Source organism: Mercenaria mercenaria, chromosome 2 (genome assembly GCF_021730395.1).
Source record: "Mercenaria mercenaria strain notata chromosome 2, MADL_Memer_1, whole genome shotgun sequence".
Taxonomy (NCBI): domain Eukaryota; kingdom Metazoa; phylum Mollusca; class Bivalvia; order Venerida; family Veneridae; genus Mercenaria; species Mercenaria mercenaria.
The window spans coordinates 22938741-22963221 of record NC_069362.1 but is presented as its reverse complement, the minus strand read 5'-3'; the positions used below and the strand labels follow the sequence as shown (position 1 = coordinate 22963221).

General features: G+C 35.7%; 2 protein-coding genes across 2 annotated transcripts in view; both read right to left on the bottom strand.

The window, feature by feature from the left end:
* LOC128551561 (uncharacterized) overlaps positions 1 to 1302 on the bottom strand; it is a 29089-nt gene extending 27787 nt beyond the window's left edge. Inside the window, exon 1 of the mRNA XM_053532467.1 lies at positions 1225 to 1302. The gene's annotated coding sequence lies outside the window, so the exon portion shown is untranslated. The remainder of the gene's footprint in view (positions 1 to 1224) is intronic.
* A 12497-nt stretch (positions 1303 to 13799) lies between these two features.
* On the bottom strand, positions 13800 to 22289 carry LOC128548977 (leukotriene-B4 omega-hydroxylase 3-like). The gene is given in 12 exon segments (XM_053524830.1): positions 13800 to 15103; positions 15771 to 15835; positions 15837 to 15852; positions 16074 to 16210; positions 17717 to 17861; positions 18332 to 18461; positions 18703 to 18835; positions 19336 to 19459; positions 19713 to 19775; positions 20194 to 20296; positions 20613 to 20809; positions 22126 to 22289. Coding segments are annotated over 12 exon segments (1383 nt in total). The 3' UTR covers positions 13800 to 14997.
* Between the last annotated feature and the right edge of the window lie 2192 nt (positions 22290 to 24481).

Here is a 24481-nt window from a genome sequence, read left to right as displayed (position 1 = left end):
CTAGCCGTTGGATGAGTAATACAAATTTTGCGTTCAGTCGAGACAAATTCACTAAATGCATGGCCTGGAAGTGGATAGTGTTTAAATTGAGATTTAGGTGCGCTGTAAGAAAGTAGATTGAACAATTCTGACAAATTAAAGCAGATTGTATTCATTTGTATAGAGATTTAAAACAGTACGCGTACACGTACACGAAGGATCATTGCATTTTGAAGGTACTTGTTTCGGGAAATAAGTTGAGATTTTAATGTGTGTATACTCATGGACGTGTAATAGAGACTTATGACTTCGTTGCTTGTATTTAATATTATTTAAGTTATTTTTACGTACTTATTTAATAACTTTGTTAGATTTTAGTGGAACCTGAAACGTCAATATTTTCCCATATTGACGTTCATATTTCATATCGGGTGTGACGTCATTTGTGACGTTAGTTTCATGCATGTCGTCGCGTTTAAAATTCTATAACGAAGATATTTTCAATTTCACCTAGGCTTAATAATATTTTTATATAATAATTTTAGATGTAGATGCCTATTTAATAAAATGATTATGAAATTTGCATTAAGAAATAGGCACTCGTTCTTTCGCGGAACAATATTGGGCTCCTAAAGTCGCGCAAAGTTTCTGGTGCAGAACTCATGCATATTTCTCGATGCAAATCTAATAACCTATAAATATGTTCTGATCATGTGTAAAATCACATTCAAAGAAACTCGAGACAGTAACTTTTCTTGGTATTTGCCAAGTCGTTATGATTCAAAGTCAGAGAGGCTGAGAGTTTCTGTTCTATGTGTACGGGTGCATATATATTCAATACGCATTTGAAAAATCTAAATTGAGAGCAGTCAACATTTCAATGTAAATTAACTTAAAGATCTAAATAAAGTTACAATTGCAAAAGTCCTATACTCGAACATTAAAGGAGCGCACAAGTATACATGTATTGAAATCGTGACTTCAGAAATGTAATGGAGAATCCTAAGCATATTGGCATGCCTTCACACTAAAAAGAACAATTGTGCAATTAAGAAGCATTGTGTATCTTATAAAAAATAACAATTTCCTTTCCACCAGCTTTGCAAAACTTTTAAGTGCGGTTGAAAACATATATTATGATATCCCAACCTTCAGCTAACCATTCACGGTCGAAAATATACTAATGTTTCACAAATACCTAGTCTTACGAAACATATTCTTTTATTTATTGATGATAAAAAATACCTGTATATTTCTAAAATCCACAACTCAAGTACGCACTGACTAAAATTTACCCAGCAAATTAAACCTACTGTGGCTTGTTTATCAACTACTGTAGTTAAGTGAAGTAAATCAGAGCTTTCAGAAAACTGATGGGGCGGTGAAGAAATTAATTTGCTATGGAAAAAAATATTTATAAACGTTATATCCGTGGGTTTTGTGTCAAATGACTTGAAAAATAGCTAATTTACATTCTTTAATTTACAAATATTTCTAACTGTTTTTATGAAAGACAAATTTATTGTAGATTTAAGACTTAACGTCATTTCTGAAATACAGCTTTCTGAAAGGCTGAACTTGTCCTGTCAAGGTACATGTATAGAGAAACGTTTCAACGCTTCACCAACAGCAGAATTTAGTTTCAAGTTGACAGTGACATACATGTATATTAGGCCAAAACAATGTGTTTAATGTCTTAACATTTTAAAGTTATGTAGTAATCTGTACATAAATCAGTGTATTCAGTTAAAGTTCAATCACATTTTATTTCTACAGTGTAAGGCAGTTATCAGATTGACTGAATAAATTTGCAGATAAAGTTGTGAAAACACATTTATTCAGAAAGGGCCTATATTTTCCACCTGAAATCTTGTAGTATAGCTGTATATTACCTGAATTACAAGAATGATTTTCATGAAGTTTCTGTGGACGAAAAAAGTAGGTCACTAGGTCGTGTTGGGTCTTTTAGGTATAATAGCACAGCAATTCGGTCACAAAGAAGAGTAATCAAAAGTTATTCTCCGTTCTCGAATCGTCAGTCTCCGTAATGGTTATTTATAGCACACAAGTTTATTTTAGCACACAAAAGCTGTCACAGTATTACTGCGCTCTCTATTAAATATTGCCGATATTAAACGCATTGAATTTATATGATACATACTTTGATTAAGTATGAAGAAGTAGTTATACAAATATGGTTGCGCCCATAGGAACTTCAATAGCACTTTCTTTTTTTAATACTTTTGACAAGCGACCGGGCCACAGGTCCGTGTTTTTCAGCTATCTTTTAACAGCAAGTTCAAATAAAGCACTGAAAACGCTGTAATTTCACATTTCCGTCAACATTTTTTTCTAACCATTTTGAAACTAGAGGAACCACGCTCACTTGCTGACTTAACTAACTCTAGTTAAACTAGAATGTGTCTGTAGGACACAGGGTGTGCCCCCACTGGTACATTTGTCACAAATAAGGGGAAATCATTCAAATGTTTGCAGTCTAAATGGGGTATAGCCTAAAAAAAAATATGAAATGGATTCATTATTCTATACCATATACTTTTTGAGCTATGAGCATCACAAACAAAAAAATCCACTAGATGGCTATTTCAAGGGCCATAACTCTGTAATAAACGCTAAAAGTCTCAAGAAGAATGCCAAGTGTGCAAGGTAACATTATGATAAAGACTCAAGCAAGGTTTCATGAATTTACATTAAATACATTTTGAGTGAGGCACATAATTAGGTGAAAATGTGCATTTTTTGACTATTTCAGGGGCCATAACTCTGGAAATAGGGGGCGGACCCAGATGAAAAATAGGAGGTGCGCAAGTTCATATCATGATTAAGACTCATGCAAGGTTTCATCGATTTATATCAAATACTTTTTGAACTAGGCGTGTCACAAGGTGAAAATGTGCATTTTTGATTATTTCAGGGGCCATAACTCTAGAAATAGGGGGCGGACCCAGATGAAAAATAGGAGGTGCGCAAGTTCATATCATGATTAAGACTCATGCAAGGTTTCATGAATCTATATCAAATACTTTTTGAGCTAGGCATGTCACAAGGTGAAAATGTGCATTTTTGACTATTTCAGGGTTCATAACTCTAAAATTAGGGGGCGGAGCCAGACGAAAAATAGAAGGTGCGCAAGTTCATATCATGATTAAGACTCATGCAAAGTTTCATTAATTTATATCAAATACTTTTTGAGCTAGGCGTGTCACAAACTTCGGACGGACGCACGGACGCACGGACGGACGGACGCACGGACAAGAGCAAATCTATATGCCCCCACCACTCATGGGGGAGGGGGGGGAGGGGGGGGCACAAAAATATGTCATATTCGTAAACTAGAGGCAGTTCGTTTCCACAGCTGTTAAACTATAGTTAATACACAGCTGTTCTATTGTTCTCTGCGGGCTAGTAACCAAAATTACATAGTAGGTAATCAATCTATGCCTATATCCAACCTAGCAATTATACAGGATACCTGAACATGCACGGGTTTTTTGCTTTTTCATATAATGTATGTCTTTGTTTTTCGTGATCTAAGCCAGATAGATGATTCGTCAGTCGGTATCTATTTTACTTTGACCACCCAATTCACGATCTATCATATACATCGATAAGAAACCATTGCTTGCACTCAATGGCAATGATATGATAAGAACGACCACTAAAACAACACCACGAAATCTACATTAAGATTGAATAGGCACTTATTGCCTAGTTATCTAAAGTGTAGATTATTTAGGAAAACGTGTCTGTTCTGCAGTTTGATATAAGGAGGTGTATTATCTAACACGAAAGAACCACTTGCTTTATATAATATTTACTGAAATCTAAATGACTGTAGGAACGGTAAATGTGGTTATCCATATCAATGATAAACTTGTAAAAGTTTTTTTTTCACCGTTTTTATCTTTTGCCCATTTTATATAGGTTCCTTAAATTTCGTTATAGTCTTAGTTCATTTTTTTCATTTTCAAGATCATTTCCTCAAATTTTCAACCAGTTTATTTATTGCCTGTATACAGTTCTATTTTGTACAGGAATGTTGTAAAACGTTTCTGTATTCTAGTTAGACTGTAATCAGTCGTCAGAGTCCTTTAAAATAGCTCTTAAATAGCACTTTCTGAACTCTTACTTCTGTTTCAGAAGGGCCTAGAGAGAAAGGGGTTTTCTGAGAAAGTAGGAGTGTCAGTACACACTGTATGGTGACTACAACGGTAGCCGTGTGTTTGGATTTGTCCAATATGGCCGCTCAAATCAAGAAAAAAAACCAAAAAAAAAAACCAAAAAAAAAAAACCGTTATGTCATATAAGTTCATACATTTAAGGTACTTCCGCAAACTGAAATTAGAAATCTATGTGAAAAAAATCAGAATCCTCGAAACAGCTTTCGAAATGCAAGGACATAAAATGTATATGATAAAAGTTGAAAAGATATATCTGTAGGTAAACTTGCGAGCATGAAAGCTACGCTGAACCCTATCTCCACAGTGCTTTGGAAGAAAATGAATGAACATTTTTGGTGCAAAATTTTGGTATCGTATGCAACCTAAATTGCTATAAAATATTTATTTTGAAATCAAAGAAATGCCAAAATAGTGCACACGAGCTTTACTTTTTCAAGAAAATGTCGTTAAACATTCTAATTCGCAAAACACGTGCACAATTTTCCTTAAATATTTCGCCGCCATGTTTATTTCAATAAATAAAATATATGATTGTTCTTTTACCTCAGATTTCCTTAATGAAACATGTATGTCTCCTTATTCATGGTTAGAGATATCCATTTAGTATAGTTTTTCACTGTCCGATCTCCTTAACAGATTAAACTCAATGTATAATGATAGTTTTTCGCTTTACACACCTTTCTTAGACAAGAAAGCCGTTTCACTTAAAATTTGTAAGCATCCGCTGGCAAAATATTAATGAAAGGTCGGAACTTTTTCTAAAATAAAGTTGAATTTCGATCATTTTCAAAAACTGGAAATATTGCACATTGTGTTAAATTTATAAATAAAAAACCAAAATCCCCAAAATAAACCATTTTAGAACTTTTCCGGGAACTATACGTTTCAGCCGAACAACGCATTTCAAGATGACACAGAACTGATTTCTCTTCGTAAATAATGTCAAAGTTCACCTGAGGAACATTGCTGAAAAAGTAAAAGTGCTTACTTGTTTCAGTTTTACGTCCTGTAGAAAACAATCAACTTTCTACTTTGTTTACACTTCAACCATGTGAAATTAAAGGCATGTACTATCACGAGACTCCCGTGCATTTTGAACCACGTGGTGAATAAACTGAATTTACCTTAAAGTATGGTGTCTCAACTGAGCCAGTTTTTTGTTAATTTCAGAGAACATACATTAAAGAAGTGTTTATGAGATTATGCATCTGTACGAATATCTACTTGTCTACTTTATATTAACGACAATAGAAAACAAGTGTGCACTCGGCAAATAGCAAGTCTATTATTTTCAGGTGTATACTGAACACTGATCTCAATGTTCGTAATTTTCAGATAAAGAACTCGTCCTTGGTTTCGTAGACAGTCTTAGTACTGGACCGCTGCTTCCGCTGTCAACACCGCGGTAATCACTAATGTAAAGTCAGTGTCCATTTCTATGCCGGAATTTCAATACACATTTATTATCAGTTTAAATCTATGAAAGTGTGAAAAATATCATTGTTTAACGAAGAACGAAGATACAGAAAAAATACTTTGAGCAAAGAAGTATAAAATTTATTTTATAGCTCTTTGTTTTGAGATACTGCTGATTTTAATCATCAGGTTTTCGCGTGAGAAGTTTAACTGATCGCATTTTGTAAAATGTTTCGTAGTTATCTACAGTTGTATACAAATTGTACTACCTCCTAACATATTTGGCTGTACATTTTTTTCTGCGATTTATTACATGCTGCATAAATTCTCATATTGTATAAAAAGTCGAAAGATCACAATTGGTTAGTTTACGACGCATGAAACATCTAGTAAGGAATCACTATACACATCGAACTTGTCCCCGACCAGTATGCGGAAATACTGTGGCCAAATGTTTCAAGATTCTCTAAAAATATTTGCATATATCGTGATAAAGCAAATATTTCGATTGTTTTTATCACGTATGTGTGAGAAAGTTACGTTAAGTAATTTCGGTAGTTACCGCAGAAAGTGCCGAAAATTCCATTTCCACCAAATTTTCCGTGAGATAAGCAGCGCGTAAGTACATAAGTTCAACAATAATAAATTAAACCTTTCTTATACTTGCACAATCCTTGAAAAGAATTTTGGATCGTTGCCAAATCTTGTTCACATTAAGTCCGAGACTTCTCTTACAATTTTAGGCAGTTTGGTACACCATACATAGAAAAAATCATTGTCCGCACATTGCACTACTTTTATGTATGCTGAAAATAGCAATATGTACAGATTTATTTTCGTTTGAATACATGAGGTGGTCAGATTTGAAAACAGATTTTGTACTAAGTTTAGTTCTATTCAGTAAGACAACTCTCCTATGCACTAATTGAAACTTTGAACTAACTTTTGCCATTCATGATTTTTTAATAAAGTATTTTGAAAGGATTTATAAATCTAACCAAAAATTTGGAAAAATACAGGTAAAATATCTTCTTCGTTTATTTCCAAATTTTAATTTTACTTTTTATACAGCTACTTTTAGTTCAGGTCATGCAAAATGAGCTGATTTTGTACTCTGGAACAGCTGCATTTGAAAGCTTTTGTTCACTACATTTTCACACCTCAAATGAAGGTCACTCTAAATTCAAAATGGTGGAAGTTCCTTAATACGTCTTGCTACGTGTCATTACCAAACTCTGTTCAGTAACACTTGTAACGTCAAAAGAAGTAACCACCGGACTGACATGACGATCGGAAACGTATGTAGCATAAATATATCTTATAAACTCATGGAAATTGTTCAATTTCGCGTCAGATGTTTCAAAATTTCATTTTTATTATCTATAAAATCAAACTATTTGGACTAAATGGATGTAAATATACTATGTGATAATCTCTTGTATAAGTATGCATAAACTGTGATGTGTACATAGCACCTGAACTTCAAAAGGGCACGAAACGTAGAGTGTCGTGAAAACATGAATGTAACGGTTTGGATAACAAATGTGCACCGGTTTGGATGACTGAATCTCTTTGGATTTTTGTGGTTTGGACTAACACTTTTAACTGCTGATTTTAAAATAGTGTTTGTTTCTAAGTAATGCTTTCATATTTTATAATGGTTTATATATATAATGTTTATATATATAATATAATGTTTAAATATGTATTCCGGCAAACCAAGCATGACCATCAAGCATTTATTTTAGATTATTATGTCTCCCACCACACAGTGGTGTGGGAGACATATTGATTTACTCCAGTCTGTGTGTCTGTTTGTGTGTCTGTCACAAAGCTTTTCCGCACTCTAAGTCGAACATTTCTCATCCGATTTTCACCAAACTTGAACAAAATGTGTTTGACCATGAGACCTCGGCCAAGTTCGATAACTAGCCAAATCGGTCCAGGCGTCTTGGAGTTATGGCCCTTGAATTACAAAAAATCGGCCTTTTTACTCTTGTCCGCACTCTAATTCAAACATTTTTTCATCCAATCCTCACCAAACTTGAACAAAATGTGTTTGACCATGAGACCTCAGCCAAGTTCGATAACTAGCCAAATCGGTCCAGGCATTTTGGAGTTACAGCCCTTGAATTATTGAAAAATCTGCCTTTTTACTCTTGTCCGCACTCTAAGTCGAACATTTCTCATCCGATCTTCATCAAACTTTAATAAAATATGTTTGACCATGAGACCTCGGCCAAGTTCGATAACTAGCCAAATCGGTCCAGGCATTTTGGAGTTACGGCCCTTGAATTACTGAAAAATCTGCCTTTTTATTCTTGTCCGCTCTCTAAGTCGAACATTTCTCATCCGAACTTCACCAAACTTGAACAAAATGTGTTTGGCCATAAGACCTTAGCCAAGTTTGATAACTAGCCAAATCTGCCCAGGCTTTTATGATTTATGGCCCTTGAATTACTGATTGGATCCACTCGTCCAGACCATCTAATTGGATCCACTCATGACTTTCTGTGTCATGCCGCCAATAACAGGGACCACAATGGAAATAAGAAGAATCATTTCATCTTTTTTGTGTTATCCCTGGTATTGGTGAGCATTACATTGCTTTGCTGAGTAATATGATATAAATGTCTAATTATTTGTTGGTTTGTCACTATGTAATATTTATTATGCATTGATTTGTCATTTGTTTTATCGCTATATTGCCATGTCATGTACACTTGTGCCAAATAAAACTTACTTACTTACTATCTAAGCCATCTAGAGACACTAGACATTTTTCATAGGGGCAGTTGTGGGAGACATGCGCTTTTCTCAAAAGCATCTCTAGTTTTATATGTATATGCTTATAAAATAAGGGTGTATAATTTAAAGAAATACATGTACATGTTGATCAATATGAACGCTAGTTTTTTTTAATTAAACTGATGTTACTGCTATCAATTTTGAAACAAGACTTTTCATTCAAGAATTTTTGAAATGAGTATACACATATCCTTGCTAATGACCAGAAAAAAATGTGAAAAAAACTGAGGAAAAAGTCAATGAATGCTGAAGACTGCCTCAATTCGCTATATATTGACGCACACCTCACAAGTAATATTTGCTTTAGCAATTGCCCAAATGAATATCCACGTGGAAGGCATAGCTCCATGATCTGCCGGAAATACGTTAAGCGGCAGGAAAGTGTTTACAGGGCTAACACACGACTGGTACACATTATCACATTTCAGTATGTACTAACAGGTTTATACCTCAGTGATGGCTTTGCTATCGAAAGTGCCAAGGCAACGCCCAGATGTTTCTTTATTTATTTCTTCTACGTTAAATATACGTTATAGCATGTCTATATATTTTGAGTAAGGTCAAATAATTTTTTCACATCTATGCATACACTGCTGTAGGCTTTCGCGTTTTTCTCCTGTTGGGTATGTTTCCCTTTTTATATTTTGTTTTTCTCAAGCGTAGCAGTGAAATATTCCAATATAAAACACCAGTGGGAGAGGAATGGCCACGAAAAGCAATGGTTAGTACCATTCATCTTTGTAGGAAATGCTGATGCACAGGCCTATTACTAAGTAAGACAGACCGCAAGTGCAAGAATACATACTATTTTTGATTATGCATGATTGTTAGTTCAATAGTTGGGTAACATTAAAAGCTTTGTTTCCTGTCTCCCGATGTCACATTTCTAAACAGAGCTTTTAAAAGGAAATGACTCACTAGCTTGTTTAATAATATACTAACTTCTGTTTTAATTTCACGACTGTTTATTATACATTTCGATGAAAAAGGGCAATTATCAAGTTTAACAGAGGGGCAATTAAGATCGATTATACAAATGCCATGTCACTAAAGAAACCTAACTGAATGAAAGAGTGTCATAAACACTTACAAATGGCCAAGAATTTTGTTAAGAGGTATGTTTTAGTCATAAAATTTTCCCCTCTTCTGATGCTAAATAACACTATGATACCTTCTTACATACATGAACTTAACCATGACTTGCTAAGACAAGTCAAAATAGCCAGATACTCTTTTTGAAGAAACATGAGAATCTTTGAGCCTGTGCATTGCATGTCGGATAATCAGAGTTAACAAGTGTTTTAAGTTTCTTCCATTCGTAAAAGTGGTATGTGAGGTACCTGCTTACATACCATGCCGTGAAGCGGCATAACTCTGCAATGAAGTTAGTCAGAATTGCTGATCCTTACTTTGCATGTTAAATCCTCACAGTTAATTCATTCTAACTATTGATTATTAAGATACCTGTGTACGTACTTTTTATTTTATTCTTGTTGGGTATAACGTCGCACCGACACAATTATAGGTCATATGGCGACATTCCAGCTTTTAATGGTGGAGGAAGACCCCAGGTGCCCCTCCGTGCATTATTTCATCACGAGCGGGCACCTAGGTAGAACCACCGACCTTCCGTAAGCCAGCTGGACGGCTTCCTCACATGTAGAATTCAACGCCCCGAGTAAGGCTCGAACCCACATCGATGAGGGGCAAGTGATTTGAAATCAGCGACCTTAACCACTCGGCCTCGGAGGCCCCTTCCTGCTTACGTACAAAAATAGTACAAAATTCACTTCAGTGAATCGGGAAAAGAGTCAAACCTTTGCAAAAACAAAGCAATTTAGAATTATAGTAGGTGAAAGGGCGAACAAACGTTTTTGTTTAATTCTGGCCTATATTCTAAGTATTTACTAATTCCCTCTTCTAAACAAGCAATTGACGAATGTGATAAACAAATGAACATTTATTGTAAAAGAATTCAAATAAAATCATCTTCGAGACGATAGATAGAACCCAGGGTTTCAAAAACGAAAGACTTGAATATATAACCAGCTGGTACTCAAACGTGCTTTTTTAAAACTCGTTTTACCTACCAGATATATTTTTGAAAATATTCCATGAAATAAATTCGTTAGTAAACGTAACACATTTTCCTCTAGGTACAGTGTCAATTTCGAATCGTTTGTACACATCTCTTATTTTTAGCTTAGATATTTAGTTTTATGACCTTCAGTTTATTTCTTTCCCTAGATTTTATGCAATCCATACAAAAAGGTTACCTCTTATATCCCAGAAATGAAAGAAGGAGATAGATGTGGTAGTATATGGTTTTATTAACTTTGATACCGATTTTTCGTGCTGGAATGTGAATTAAGTTGCTATCCAAACCGGTGCATATACTAAATCCAAACCGTTAACTGCTTTTCAATTATTTGTATCCAAACCGTTACACACTTGATATATATGATTGACTTACGATGGTATGTTTTCGCAAAAATACTATACTTCCAGTTAAGAGACCGATGACAAGATATGTGAAAATATTTCTTCTTTCTCCTTAACTGATTTTTCTGATGATACAATTGCAAGAGGTTTGATAATATCATTCAAAAGTTTCGTTTCCGCTTCTTGATTCCCATAATCTGCACGTTTTTATCACTTTGTAATTAAAACTGGTTTAATATGATCTTTTTATATCGAATAACTTGAACCTTAGAGTGAAAACTGAAAACGGAATAAATTTTCATGTAAGAATATATTTTTTGCTCGGAAGAGGCAAGATTGGACAGATCCAAACACACGGCTACCGGTATAGTTACCATACAGTGGTACAAAGAGCTACATTCACAGTTCATACAGAAATGCGGAAGGGGTGCATATTCAAGAAATTGATGGTGGGAAGATAAAAAACATATTCCTAAACTGATATAATACTGAGGGACACCTGTAATATTCAGTACTTTGTGGATAAGGATGTGGTACTATGAATGTAATAGGAAAACAGAGGTCTTTGTGAAAGTACTTTCAACACACAATATTAAGCTTTTGTATAAGGAAAAAAAAAGGTTTTTTACAATACCAGTGTTACAAATAATGTCGAAGGGATGAGATTTTCTTTCTAACGCACCAGGTTTGCTTAAACATGTAAAAATTTAACGCCACGTCATTTCAACTTAGGATGGACGCCATCTTTCTCATTGATAAAAAATGTCAACAAAAAAATCAGTGTGGGATTAGTATTGCAAGGGCATAACATGACATTCTACACAATGAATACCTTAGAACAGATATGTAAGATGCTACACAGATCTGGTGGGTTAAATACATAACGTCGATCACTTGAAATTGATCTTGAAAAGGTGGTTAATTTTAGTTTATTTACATGGTTTTTAATTTTCCCACGACTTCTCGGCGATTCACTGCAAAAAGTATTACTGCGCCGGACGAACGGTAACTCTAATAAACAACAGGAGACAACTTAGGTGTCAGCACGTGTATGATTTAAAAAAAAATTTTGGGAGTTGACTCGACTGTCACTCACCTTTATGAATACAAATGGAATCTTTCCTGAGTAACTGCATAATCCATTGATTACGTTTAGATGATATTGCATTTACAACTTGTCTGACCCCGTTTTTTACGTGAATGACAGCAGTCTCGTGCAACTCGTGCAAACAGAGTTATGAAAAGTATAGTGGAGAATTCAAGGACAAATTATAAATGACATTAAAGTGAGGATAACTGTACTATATTCGTCCAGTTTTGATCAATGACATTCCTGCTGTGTATTAGTAAGTTTTGTGAATAAGATTAGAATGTTACTTTTGCACATATACACATTGATTGGACCTCTCAACCAAATTTCATACCTTATTTTAGGGATTATTATGACAATACATTTTCAAAAGTTTGATGAATGTGTTTTGATATTTAAGTACATTGTAGTTCATGAATACCAAGTTGAAAATTAATAATGGAACCATTTCTAGGCCCTATTGTAAGCCACTCGATTTCTGTAACGATAAATGTTTAATGTATTAAGGGGAATATACGCTTTTAGTTTTGGAATGTGGCATTCCTTGACCACCATATCTTTTCTTATGCGCTACTTTGTAAACAAACTAAATAATGTGTTTGAGCTTACATATGCAAAATGAAAAGAAAGACAGTGAACTTATTTCACTTTTTTTCTTTAAATTAGAATCTGTAGAATATTGATAAATGTTTGGACAAGGTAAAGCACTATTATTTTCGCACACAAAAAAATTAATTGTTGACTTTGAATGTATACAATAAGTCGTATGTAATTCAACATTAACTCTCTTGTTTCAGTTTTTCTCATTTTTATTTTAGTGAGCAATCCTTTGTGTACTTATAACAGTTGAAACAGTATCCATTTCATGTACCAAAACTTTGTACTTTTTTGCAGGTAAATTTTATCATACCTCACCTACTTTTTTTTCTAATTTCAAAGTATGCGTCCCCGTAATAGAAAATTACCCTCACGAATAAATAGCATATGGGAACAAAGGTGACTGAAAAAAATTCAGTCGTGTAATTTAAATATTATCCAAGTTATCACAATTACAACAGTGACCGATTATAAAGGTATGTTTGAGTACCTTTAAATGTTCATTTGTTGAGGGCCTTTCTGAAAATTAAATCAAGTATCTATTATTCTTATTGTTATTATTATTCTTACTTTTTATATCTCTATGGTTGCATGTTTTTGTATTAACGTGTATTTTCGTTATGTAAAACGTGAAATAAACAGTCATATCTGACTCTAATGATACATTTTGTGATAAACTTTTACTTCCTTAATGGGAACGGGTCTCTGAAAAGTTCATTTACTTCACTTTATAAGACGAGGAAAGATGTAAATATTTTATTTCTATCACTTGTCAACACTAATATTGGTGAGATTTTCCAGAGTTTCTGTAACTACATTGCAAAGACTCTGCGTCGTTAAAAATACTGTCTAATATCCTCGGCTGTTTTTCATCCATACTATTCATTTCTGATATTCATTTTCTTGATAAAACTTTCAAAGGCATGTGAACCATTTTCTAGTTTACATTTTATTGATGAGGTTAGATTCGGTATATTCTACACATATTTGGCATACCGTACTGGCAACGTTTAGGTATCAAACTTGAAAAAGTTGCTGTGTTGCCCTTCACTGAAAGCAGTGTAGTCGTGACATTTGCAGGAAGACCTGCTTACTGTCATGATTTTTTTTGCGCACACTGAGGATACAGTGCAAGTAGTTGAGCAACCTTAAATGGGCGAATTTGTTAAAAAATATTCAAAGAAAGATGTATAGTTTGGATTTTACTGGATTTATTTTAATCAAAATTACACAAAACTTTCAACAAACTAATGGGTAAACAAATATGGCGCAATCTGTACATTGTTTTATAAAACAAAAGCATTTGTCTAAATCAATGCATTTTGTGTTTTATGAAAGTTAGGTTATTCGAGCAGGTAAAAGTACCAAAACAACGCGAATGAAATCGGGCCCTGAATCATCGGCTAAGATACTTTAATTTGGCAATGTGTGGGTATTGTTAAAAAATACGACACGTTTTCTCAAATGCGCATTTTTGTCGAGAGCCGATTTTGTCAGTTTGTTGGGAAAACGATGGCAGACATTTATAAGTTGTATGTGTTCGGACGGCATGCGCTTTTTACGATAAATATAAAATCTGGCCTGATTTTCACTTTCTTAACTGCATAACTCAACCAAGCCATTATAGCTGGGTTTGGAATGTTCAAGACGTACATTCAAACGGAGCAACACTAGCACAACAAGAACTGAAAAATTATTCCATTCAAGTGCAATCCGGATACACAATCTTAAAACACATTCCAGTGTCGTCACACCCGATATTGTGTCTGTGGTCATCAGTTACAAAACAAAACATTTTAGGCAATTATGGAGATAAACCGATTTCTTTCTGAAAGAAGTCATGCACGAAATATCCGTTTTGCGAATTTGGTTTTTGTGCATTACATATACAATGTACGTACAACAATTGATCGTGCTGTACACATACTGTCATTAGGATTTTCTGAAAAGCTGGATGTGTATCCGTAGTACACTGGTGCCTCCACTCACTCTCATTTTACCGTTACAAGTTACTTATTGTGCCCCACCTTGTTTTGAGTTTAGGACACATAAATTCGCCTGTGTCCATACGTCTCTCCGTCCGCCCGGTTGTGCCATGGGCTTTGAACACTACATAAAGGCTATGAATACCAATGATGTTATCTTCCATGAATTCAACAGACCAGAAAGTCTTTACATGAAAATAAATAACACTGTTACAAGGACGGATTCAAGCAGCTTAGTATTAAATAAGAACTTGACTTGAAGGGTATATTAACATAATCCGTGGTCTTAAAACACAGGATAATACTACTGACTATTAAGCATATTACTGTTCGACGCATTATCATTCATTTTATTGAAGCTTTTAGAACAGATAAGAAATAATTAAATAACAGTTAAGATATTCTTTGCAGTAAAATATCGTTTGTAACTTTTAATTTATTGTAAATACGTAATTTATCACTCCGAAGCTGACAATGGTCAGTGTTTTCTGCGTTCCACACGAGCCGAGATTCCATTTTGAGCTCTCATTACCGCAGATAGCCGCCATTTAACTTCATGGCCTGGAGTAAGACTGAACTTGAAACTGAAAATATATGTACAATATTAAGTTATTTTTTTTAAAGAAAGTTGTTAATGGTAACAGTTAAGATGGTAAGCGATATGGGGCATACTCTAAATCACTTGTTCAAAGTTTATTCTTAAATAATGAGCGGTAATTGGAACTCTGTAGAGCCGTTGAGACATACCTCCCCATCGTAAACCCACTAAACATTCAACACAATATAAATGTATGTGTAATACAGCTGCTTTTTCTTTTCGGAAAGCATTATCAGGTATTATTGTATTTAGTTTATACTTATTTTTATTTTAGGTCGATTGTAAAAATAGCAAAATAACTTTCTAAACGAAACCCCATTCCTAAGTGAATCAATCGCGATTACAGCCAGTTTCCCATTTAATGCTGAGCTTCTTTGGTATGTCGCGGCCATGCATCAGACCGTTCACTATCCACACTAGAAGCAGGCATTCTACCACTAGGATACCGAAGCGATATATAAAGCATTAAATTTTATATTGATAAGAAAAAACAAGGGTTAAACACAAAAAAAAAAAAACAACCCAAAAACATACCATAACTAACTTAAGTCGGAATTAGTGACAGTCACTAGGACATGAGATAGCTTAGTTGTCTGAAGGTGTTTCACATACATTTAAAGCTTCATGGCCTCGGAGAAGTACATATAACTTACTTATGTAGTAGTTTAGCGAGAACTTCTTTCTCCTTATTCATAGCAAAGTTTAAAGACGTTTAACTTTTGTCCGGAACAATTCCTGAAAAAGTAATGCAGGTATTTTTTATATATAATTTGATTATAAGTTAAGTTAAACGTCTTTAAAGTTTTTTTTTACCCGGATATAAACATCGGCCATTTATCCGACGTTCATGGCGAAAGATACGGCAAAATTATACTGATGCATTAAATGGTAATTCTAATATTGGAGCACTCAACGTGCACTTATACGAAAGAAAATCACTCTACATAACCGAGTACCTCGGTCCGCCTGAGAAAGGAACAAATTGATAGGGGTCCATCTTAGCTACATTATCCTTTGTGGATCTCTCTGGTTTGTACTCCATATGGTCCTTGCCCCAAACATGTTCGTTGTGATGGAGGGTCCATATGTTAATCTGTAAGATAAAACAGTGTTATGGGGAGAGTTCTTGAAGTTATGCTACTCTGTAAGATTGAACAATGCTATAGGAAGAGTCGATCTACTACTCTGTAAGATAAAACAATGCTGTTGGGAGAGTCCTCAAAGTTATGCTACTCTGTAAGATAAAACAATGCTATGGGGAGAGTCTATCTGCTACTCTGTAAGATAAAACAATGCTATGGGGAGAGTCCTAAAAGTTATGCTACTTTGCAAGATAAAACAATGCTATGGGGAAAGTCGATCTGCTACTCTGTAAGATAAAACAATGCTATGGGGAGAGTCGATCTGCTACTCTGTAAGATAAAACAATGCTATGGGGAGAGTCGGTCTGCTACTCTGTAAGATTATAAGGATCTTACATGCCTGCCTGTGTAAGACGGGGTTTTCCCTACCCGAGGGACAGTGTGGAATGGAAAACCGAGCGTTAGCGAGGTTTTTTATCCATTCTGTCCAGAGGGTAGGGAAAACAGCTGTCTTACACAGGCAGACATGTTAGATCATTTTTTTTGCCTATCATGTTCAAAATAGATCGTGGAGACAAATAGGTTTGGGTATTTCCTGACATTATTTATAAAGTTTATGACGTCACAATGGTACCAGTACTATGTGACGTCACCTTAGTGCACGCTATTTTAGACAACGTTTTTCCCTAGGGAAAGACAGGAATATCTATCCCCGGCGCGTGCTCGGATAAATGTATACTTTCCCCGCTAGGTAGGCAAGAAAAAACAATGCTATGGGGAGAGTCGATCTGCTACTCTGTAAGATAAAACAATGCTATGGAGAGTGTCCTTAAAGTAATGTTACTCAGTAAGATAAAACAATGCTATGGGGAGTGTCCTTAAAGTTATGCTACCCTGTAAGATAAGACAATGCTATGGGGAGTGTCCTTAAAGTTATGTTACTCTGTAAGATAAAACAATGCTATGGGAATGTCCATATGCTAATCTATCAGATAAAACGCAGTGGAGGAGAACTCATATACTAATCTGTAAAATACAAAAATGCTCAGGCGAAGCGTCCATCTGCTTATCTGAAATATATTATGGCTACGATGGAGTGTACTTATGCCTGTCTATTTTCGGGGCGCGTCCATATGATAATCTGTAAAGTACAAAGATGTTACATTGGGGCGTCCACTTGCTTATCTGTAAAATATAACCGTGTTATGGCAGTGTATAATGTATGCGCAAATATGTAGTATTTTTTTATTTGAATGAGGGTGCTTACTTTGCCATAGTCAAAATTACTTGTAATTTTGTACCAAAGACTGAAACTGAATCCATTGCTTCCTTTATTGCAAGTGCTGTAAGCACTCAGTGAGACATTCAACATGCCGCGGAGGCACCCATTAAAATAAAATAAGGATAAAATTACGATGCAAGTTTTTTTTTTCCATAATCTCATTTGAAATGATACTAAACATGTTTGGTTTTTATTTAGTAGTAGACCTAAATGGGTTGAGGTCAACGTGACTTACGACAACTCCTGTCCCTGGTGGAATCGTAATGTCACCTAGGTCAAAGGGTTTTGTTGTTTCACGACCAACTATAGCTACCGGACAGTGCAATCTCATGCCTTCCTTTATACACATACGTAGGTATTCTAGTTGAGGCAAGTCATTCCTTGATAAAAACAAAGTAACAAAATGAGTAAGTCTTTCTCACCTCCAAGAACACAGATTTTTAAATAATGACGCACGTTTCCTTGGTCGTAGAAAACCGTCAGAAAACTAAAACTTTTACAGAAACTGTATGACTTTACAGCCAATGATAAAAATCAAATCGCAAACGGTCGTAATTTGCTGCCTTTCATTTCTAGAAATTATGTCTGTTAAAATTTATATTGCGGCGGTCAGATTTCGGATTCAGTGTCCTTCTTACATACTGAAAGCACTCAACCAGGGTCATAGATTGGAACTTATGAATTTAGCCCTATCGTGAAGGCGAACATTGTTTGGCAGGAGCACCGAACTCACGACTTCTAGCTTAGTAGTCTGAAAGTTTCTCTACCAAGTTAGCAACAACAACAAGCTTTATGACAAAGAAATTGTAAGATACCGTCAGGGGAAATTATACAATGCACATGTAGTTACCATTTGATGTCGTCGGACTCGCTACCCTGTAACAGATCATCAATTTCTTCATGACATTTCTCCTGGTATTCTGGATGTTTTGCAAGAGAATACAAAATCCATGAAATGGCGCTCGCTGTTGTGTCATGACCTTGAAAAATATTATGCTAGTTCCTCAAAAAAGTGTTTTATAGGAAAACAATTAATTTTATACAGATATTTCCACGGATGGTAGACCACAAAAATACACATACATCCAAAATCTACAGCATTTACTTTGTATTGCGTTCTTTATCCCTTCTTCTGTCATCTGTTATTATACAGGTAGATATTCTGGTATTTTTTGTCATTTATGTTAACCAATCAGTGAATACTTATATTGTGTTATTTACCTTCAAACAAGAACGTATCCACTTCATTTCTTATATCCATGTCTGACAGACCAGCACCATTTTCATCTTTTGCTGTCAGTAAAATATCTAGAAAGTCAAGATATTTTCTGTTGCTTACATCATTCTCAATTTCCTGTAAAATTTTATTATAACGTTAATATATTCACATGTTTACTTTGAATGAGTAAAAATGATATTGCATAATATAGCTCAACAAAATTCAGTACATTGTAAACTCATATTTAAATCTTGCAGCTAGATATTTTACCTACAAACAATCATAATTATCGTCTTTCTTAGGAAGAGCGTACAGCTACGCAACCCTATTATGATATACGGTTTCCAGTATAAGTCGATTTTCAGCTTTATTCAAACTGTACAGTGAAACCTGTGCCGAACACCGCCTGTTAACAGTGACCATCTTGCTCTGAAGACCACAGGCGTCATGCGATTGAATCCTTTGCAGAATATTTTTGCCTGTGATTGAATAAAGACCAACATCAAATAAAACATTGTTTGGCTCTCAAAAGTAACGTCTTCATATTATATACAGGGTTGACTGTAGTGGATATTACCAGTGCACGTCTCTAAAGTGACGTGTTTATATACAGGGTTGACCAGAGTTGATATTACCAGTGCACGTCTGCGGTTATTTATAATGTCTTCCGCAACACTATGGACAAAGTCGCAATCTTGCTTGAACTTTTCCCCCATCTTAGTTCTGGAGAAAATGATGACTGGTGCTAAAATCGGATCTCTGGAAAATACACAATATAGTCTGTACATTTAATTTATTACATGTTTAACATTGAAGGCAACTCCTTTGATATTGTGCCATACACGGACCGTAGGTGGCAATTAAATTTAAGAAATATTAGAAAACATTGGGGTACTTAAATTTAATTTTTGATACATGTCTTTATGTTATATACGTTAAAAGTATTAAATGTATGAATATAGTCATTTTGATCAAATGACAATAGATTTTGGCTACTGTTCCATTGAGTTACCTTAAACGTTCAGAATTACTTGTTGCCAGATCATTTACTGCCTGTACATACGGATGTGTTTCTCTGAAACGAATGATATTTTAAATATCATAATCGTTAACGAATATACAAACGGGAAATGTAATGAAAACATAAAACTCTACAACATCCATAATGCTTGAACGACTCGTTACTGTTATCACTATTATTATCGGGGGCCTCCAAGGTCGAGTGGTTAAGGCCGCTGACTTCGAACCATTTAACCCTCACTGCTGCGGTTTCTAAACCTCGCTTGGCGGTAGATTTATCAATGTAAGAAAGCCATCCGGCTGATTTACGGAATGCACAAGTGGTTCTGCCAACGTTCCCCGCGTACCTGAGATATAGCCTAGAGGTAACACTCTCTATAGATCTACTTTAATGCTAACTGCACTACGAAATCGATAAAGATTCAGAAAAGTCTGACCAGTTATGCTTCAAATTCGTACGTACATGTACATACCCGCTACGTTGCACATCAATGTCATACGAGAAGGCGCATCTCAAGATAATATCAAGTGTACATAAACAGATCTGCTGAAATATTTCAAAGTCTTTCTTCTCGTCTGCAAAGTTTCCCTACTTTTCCTGTAATTGGTCACGAAAACTAAATAAATTAAATGAAAGAATAGTGACATGTACAATACTACATGTATTATGAGTCTATTAAAGTTTTTCATACAGTGGTGTACAAAATGCCATATGAAATGATAATACATTAAAAATAACGAACATAACAAGTTGCCTGCACAAAAGGTGAAAAAATATATTTCCATTTGCTGTGGTTTGTTGGAGCAGGTTTGCCCCTTAGTCCGACTGAAGCTTAATGTATAAGTATACAATGTTACAAAAATAGTTTCTCGAGTTTTCAGATAATAGTACGTACTATTATGCGGTTTTGCGGAAAAGAAAATGGTGTTTTCATTACATCTAAGTATGGATTGATGATATCAAAATGGAAAGCTGGTGTGAGGAGGCGGCGGTTGCGAGTCCACTTGTCGCCACTTGATATGAGTAAACCGTCACCGAGCCACGGTTTCAACGTTCTGTAGCCGCTTGTAAGGTTCATAGCTTTGGTTCTGAAACGATGAGTTACTACTAAATAATAACAATAATAACAATGATAACAAAGACTTTTTTAACAAAGGAAGATGTTTTAACAAGTTAATATTCCACGAGGCTATCTACAAATAACATATCAACATATTCCGAAAAGAATATAATATTCAACATTTTAGAGAAACATTATCACAACAACTGCTGGCTGCTACGTATTTTGCTGCATTGTAGATATAATGATCTAAAATGTTTTACAGAAGTCGCATTTTAGAATCCAAATTGAACCAGAATACATAAACGTTTTATTTTCGGAAAAAAGTATGTAATTTGGTATGGAGGTATAATGACGACCTTAGTGTTCAAATGACTATCAGAAACAAATGTTAGTGGACATTTGAGATAAGCAGAAGCTGATGTACATAAGAACTGTTTTTTATTAAATGTAATGCGTTCGGGAAAGATCATCCAAATAGGTTGCCAGATGGAGTTTCAAAATCTTTATTAAGACTTTTTCTAGCAGCCATCTTTTGAACACGAATTAGATATTTCATCTAAGGCATATATCACAATTTCCCCAAATTACAGAAAAGAAGATACGTTTTATTTTGATTTGTACACAAAACATCATCATATACAAAAGGGTTATTATGATAGTAGCTCGATCTGGGATGCTGTATTTGGCTCGAGTGGATTTTGCCAGATCGGATCTCACGAGGCGCATAAGAGCCGAGTGTGATCCGTCCTTGCAAAATTCACGAGAGCCGAATAAAAAATCCCATATCTAGCTACTATTGTAATGAATCTTTTATTATATACCTTCATCTTTTTATTTCTTGTTTTGTTATTGAACGAAGTCTTCAATGTTTGTCGATGTTAAAACAGAAATGACTGAAGTTGTTTTGTGTGGTGTGTTAGGTCATGGATACTAAATGAAAGTAGTCCGGCAACATGCAATACAATTCAAAAGGTACGATGCGGACTTTTTTCTGCCTGTTCATATTTACTTGTGAAATACAAGCAGTATTTTTGCCAGAATTTATATAGGTATATAATAAATATAATATATACTCGTTGCGCGGTGTTCTATTTTGGTCATATCTACCAGTTTGGATTCTAAAATCTGATTATTGTAACGTAGAACAGAATATTTTAAGCAATAAATGAAGGTAATATTCATACGCTAGTGTCGTTTTACAACTTGTATATAAACCTACGACAGAACTATTTTTGATATTACACAACAGTAGCCAAAATATGAGGCAGAATGTATAAGTTATTAAAACGTTTTCGCAATTCTAAAGAGAAATTTAAACGTTTAATGTGTGGCAAACGGTACTTCTTTTTCTTTCTTTCTTTTCGTTCACCGACTACACCGTCACCCCTGATCCAGCGAATGAAGGATGCCGTCTTCTTCAGATCCTCCATCTTGCCGTGCACTTTGATTCTCATTGGGTGCTGTTTGGCCTCACACTTTTCCGTTGGTTCTCCAGACGTGGACATTTCTGCAGAATGTGCTGAACAGTTTGTTTTTCCAGGACGCAGGGGCACATCAGAGAAGGAGATAAAAGTTAAACTTTGTGCACATGTGGGCATTTAACCTGTTATGTACTGTGCGAAGCCTTAATCGGATTATTTGTTCCCATCTGTCTAGTAGGTTGTAGTCAACCATGATTGGCCTTGGCTTTGTCAGTGCTTTGTTCATTGTCACCTTCTCCTCATGAGTAATGGCATTTTGTGGCTGGTTTTCTGTAGCTCTAAGTTTGGCTTATCTGTGTGCATTCTCATTTCCCACGCACAACACAATGTGCCGGTATCCATTGTAAGGACACAGCTCTTGTTTTGCATAGACTTAAAAGTGCCCTGGAGATGGAAGTTGTTTTTGGAGTTTTCCAGTGCTTGGAAAACTGACAGAGCATCCGTGAAGACAACCACGTTAGAGCAGCTCTCTGGAGACTCCTCAATGAGTTTAATGGCCTGTTTGATGGTCTCAGTCTCTGCTCTATAGTTGGTAAAGGACCTCCCGGTTGGAATACTATTTGTTTCTGATCTTCCCGAGGTGTGCAGTATGAAGATGTCAGCTCCTCCGTCTTTTATTGCAGCTGAGGCTGAGTCGTCTGTGTGCACCTGTGTTCATGTCTCTGACAGGTAAGTATCTTGAATCATGGTCTGTGTATAGGATAGCTTGGCCGTTACATCTGAAGTACCAGGGGAAAGACCGGGTTGGATTGGTCACGTTTCTTCGGTTCTGGTAGATCTTGAATAGGAGTAGTTGGTTGTCCAAGATGCTCTGCAAAGATTTTGTTTAGCTTCCTGGCTTCATGCACAAAGCTGCCTCTTTTTAGACGATTTTTTGTAAGCCCTTCGAGTTTGGCTTTCATGAGATGGTCTGGCAGGCACTGGTATTTGCTGGTTTATACTAGGGTTTTGGACTCTCTTCTCTCGGCAAGTGGAGGGATGGCAGTAACGCCTTCCATGGCCTTAATGGGTGTTGATTTCAATGTTCCCGTCATGACTATGAAAGCCTGATTTTGCTCTTTGTCTAACCTCTGCTAATTTGTCTTGGCCGCTGTGATCAAAGCTAAGGAGCCATACTCTAGGATTGGTTTGGTGGTGCGAAGGTATACTGTCTTGAGCACAGGTGCTAGATATATAATCAAATATATTACTTAATAGGCCTATATATGTATATAAAAGAATAAGGTGTCTATCGGAACAAAAACATCATGCTGAACAAACAAGAACACTGCTGCAAGAAACGACCATATCACGGATTTCTCTTTGTGGTCGCCACTTGAAAGCATCAATCACAGCGTTTACACTTTTTATTTCATTTAAATCCCTAAAATAGCAAAACAATGATGAAAGGTTTCACATAATATCGCGATTTTCAATCCATGTCGTTTTCTTAATATAGGCCTATTAAGTAAAATAGTTGGTATTTTGTCTAGCACCTGTGGTCTTGAGTATGTTTCGTGTGCTCCCCAGTTTGTACCAACAAGTTTCCGTAGGATGGGAAGCTTTTTTCGTACGTTGCTTTCTGCACTGGTAAGATGTGCCTTCCATGTTAGGTGCCTGTCAAACGTTACTCCTGGATATATTGCCTCCTCCACTTCTGCAAGTGGGCTGTCACAAATCCTAATATTGCAAGCAGCTGTCTGTTTTGTTGACAGTGAAAATAAGGTTGTGCAGAACTTCTCAGTAGTGACCTGAATACTCTATTCTTCTGCCCAGGCTGTTAGCCTGTCTGTGGCTTCTTGCATCCTGTACTTGGCAGTTGTTGCATATTCCTCTGAGCATCAAAGCATAGAAATTCCGCGAAGAGAACAGCTTTGACTCCTCTTGGAGTTTCTGCCACCAGATCGTTGATGAAGACAAGAAAGAGAGTAGGAGAGAGTTCATCTCCTTCGGGAACTCCATGTCTCTGCAGAAACTTCTGACTAGAAGTTCCATCAAGGTTAACTCTAGCCCTTCGGTTGAAGAGATTTGACGTTATCCACCCTCCAACACCATTCCTCTGTAGTTTCATCAGAAGACCATTTTCTTCTAAAAATGTAGTGCCTCTTTCGCATCTACCCTCGCCATTCAATTGCCTTGAAAGTTTCCAGAGCTTTGTACTGTCTCTTTCTAAGTTGAGTGAGGCAGCTTTTTCTTTCCAGCTCTTTCTTCTGGCATGGATCTTGGCTCTCAGAAAC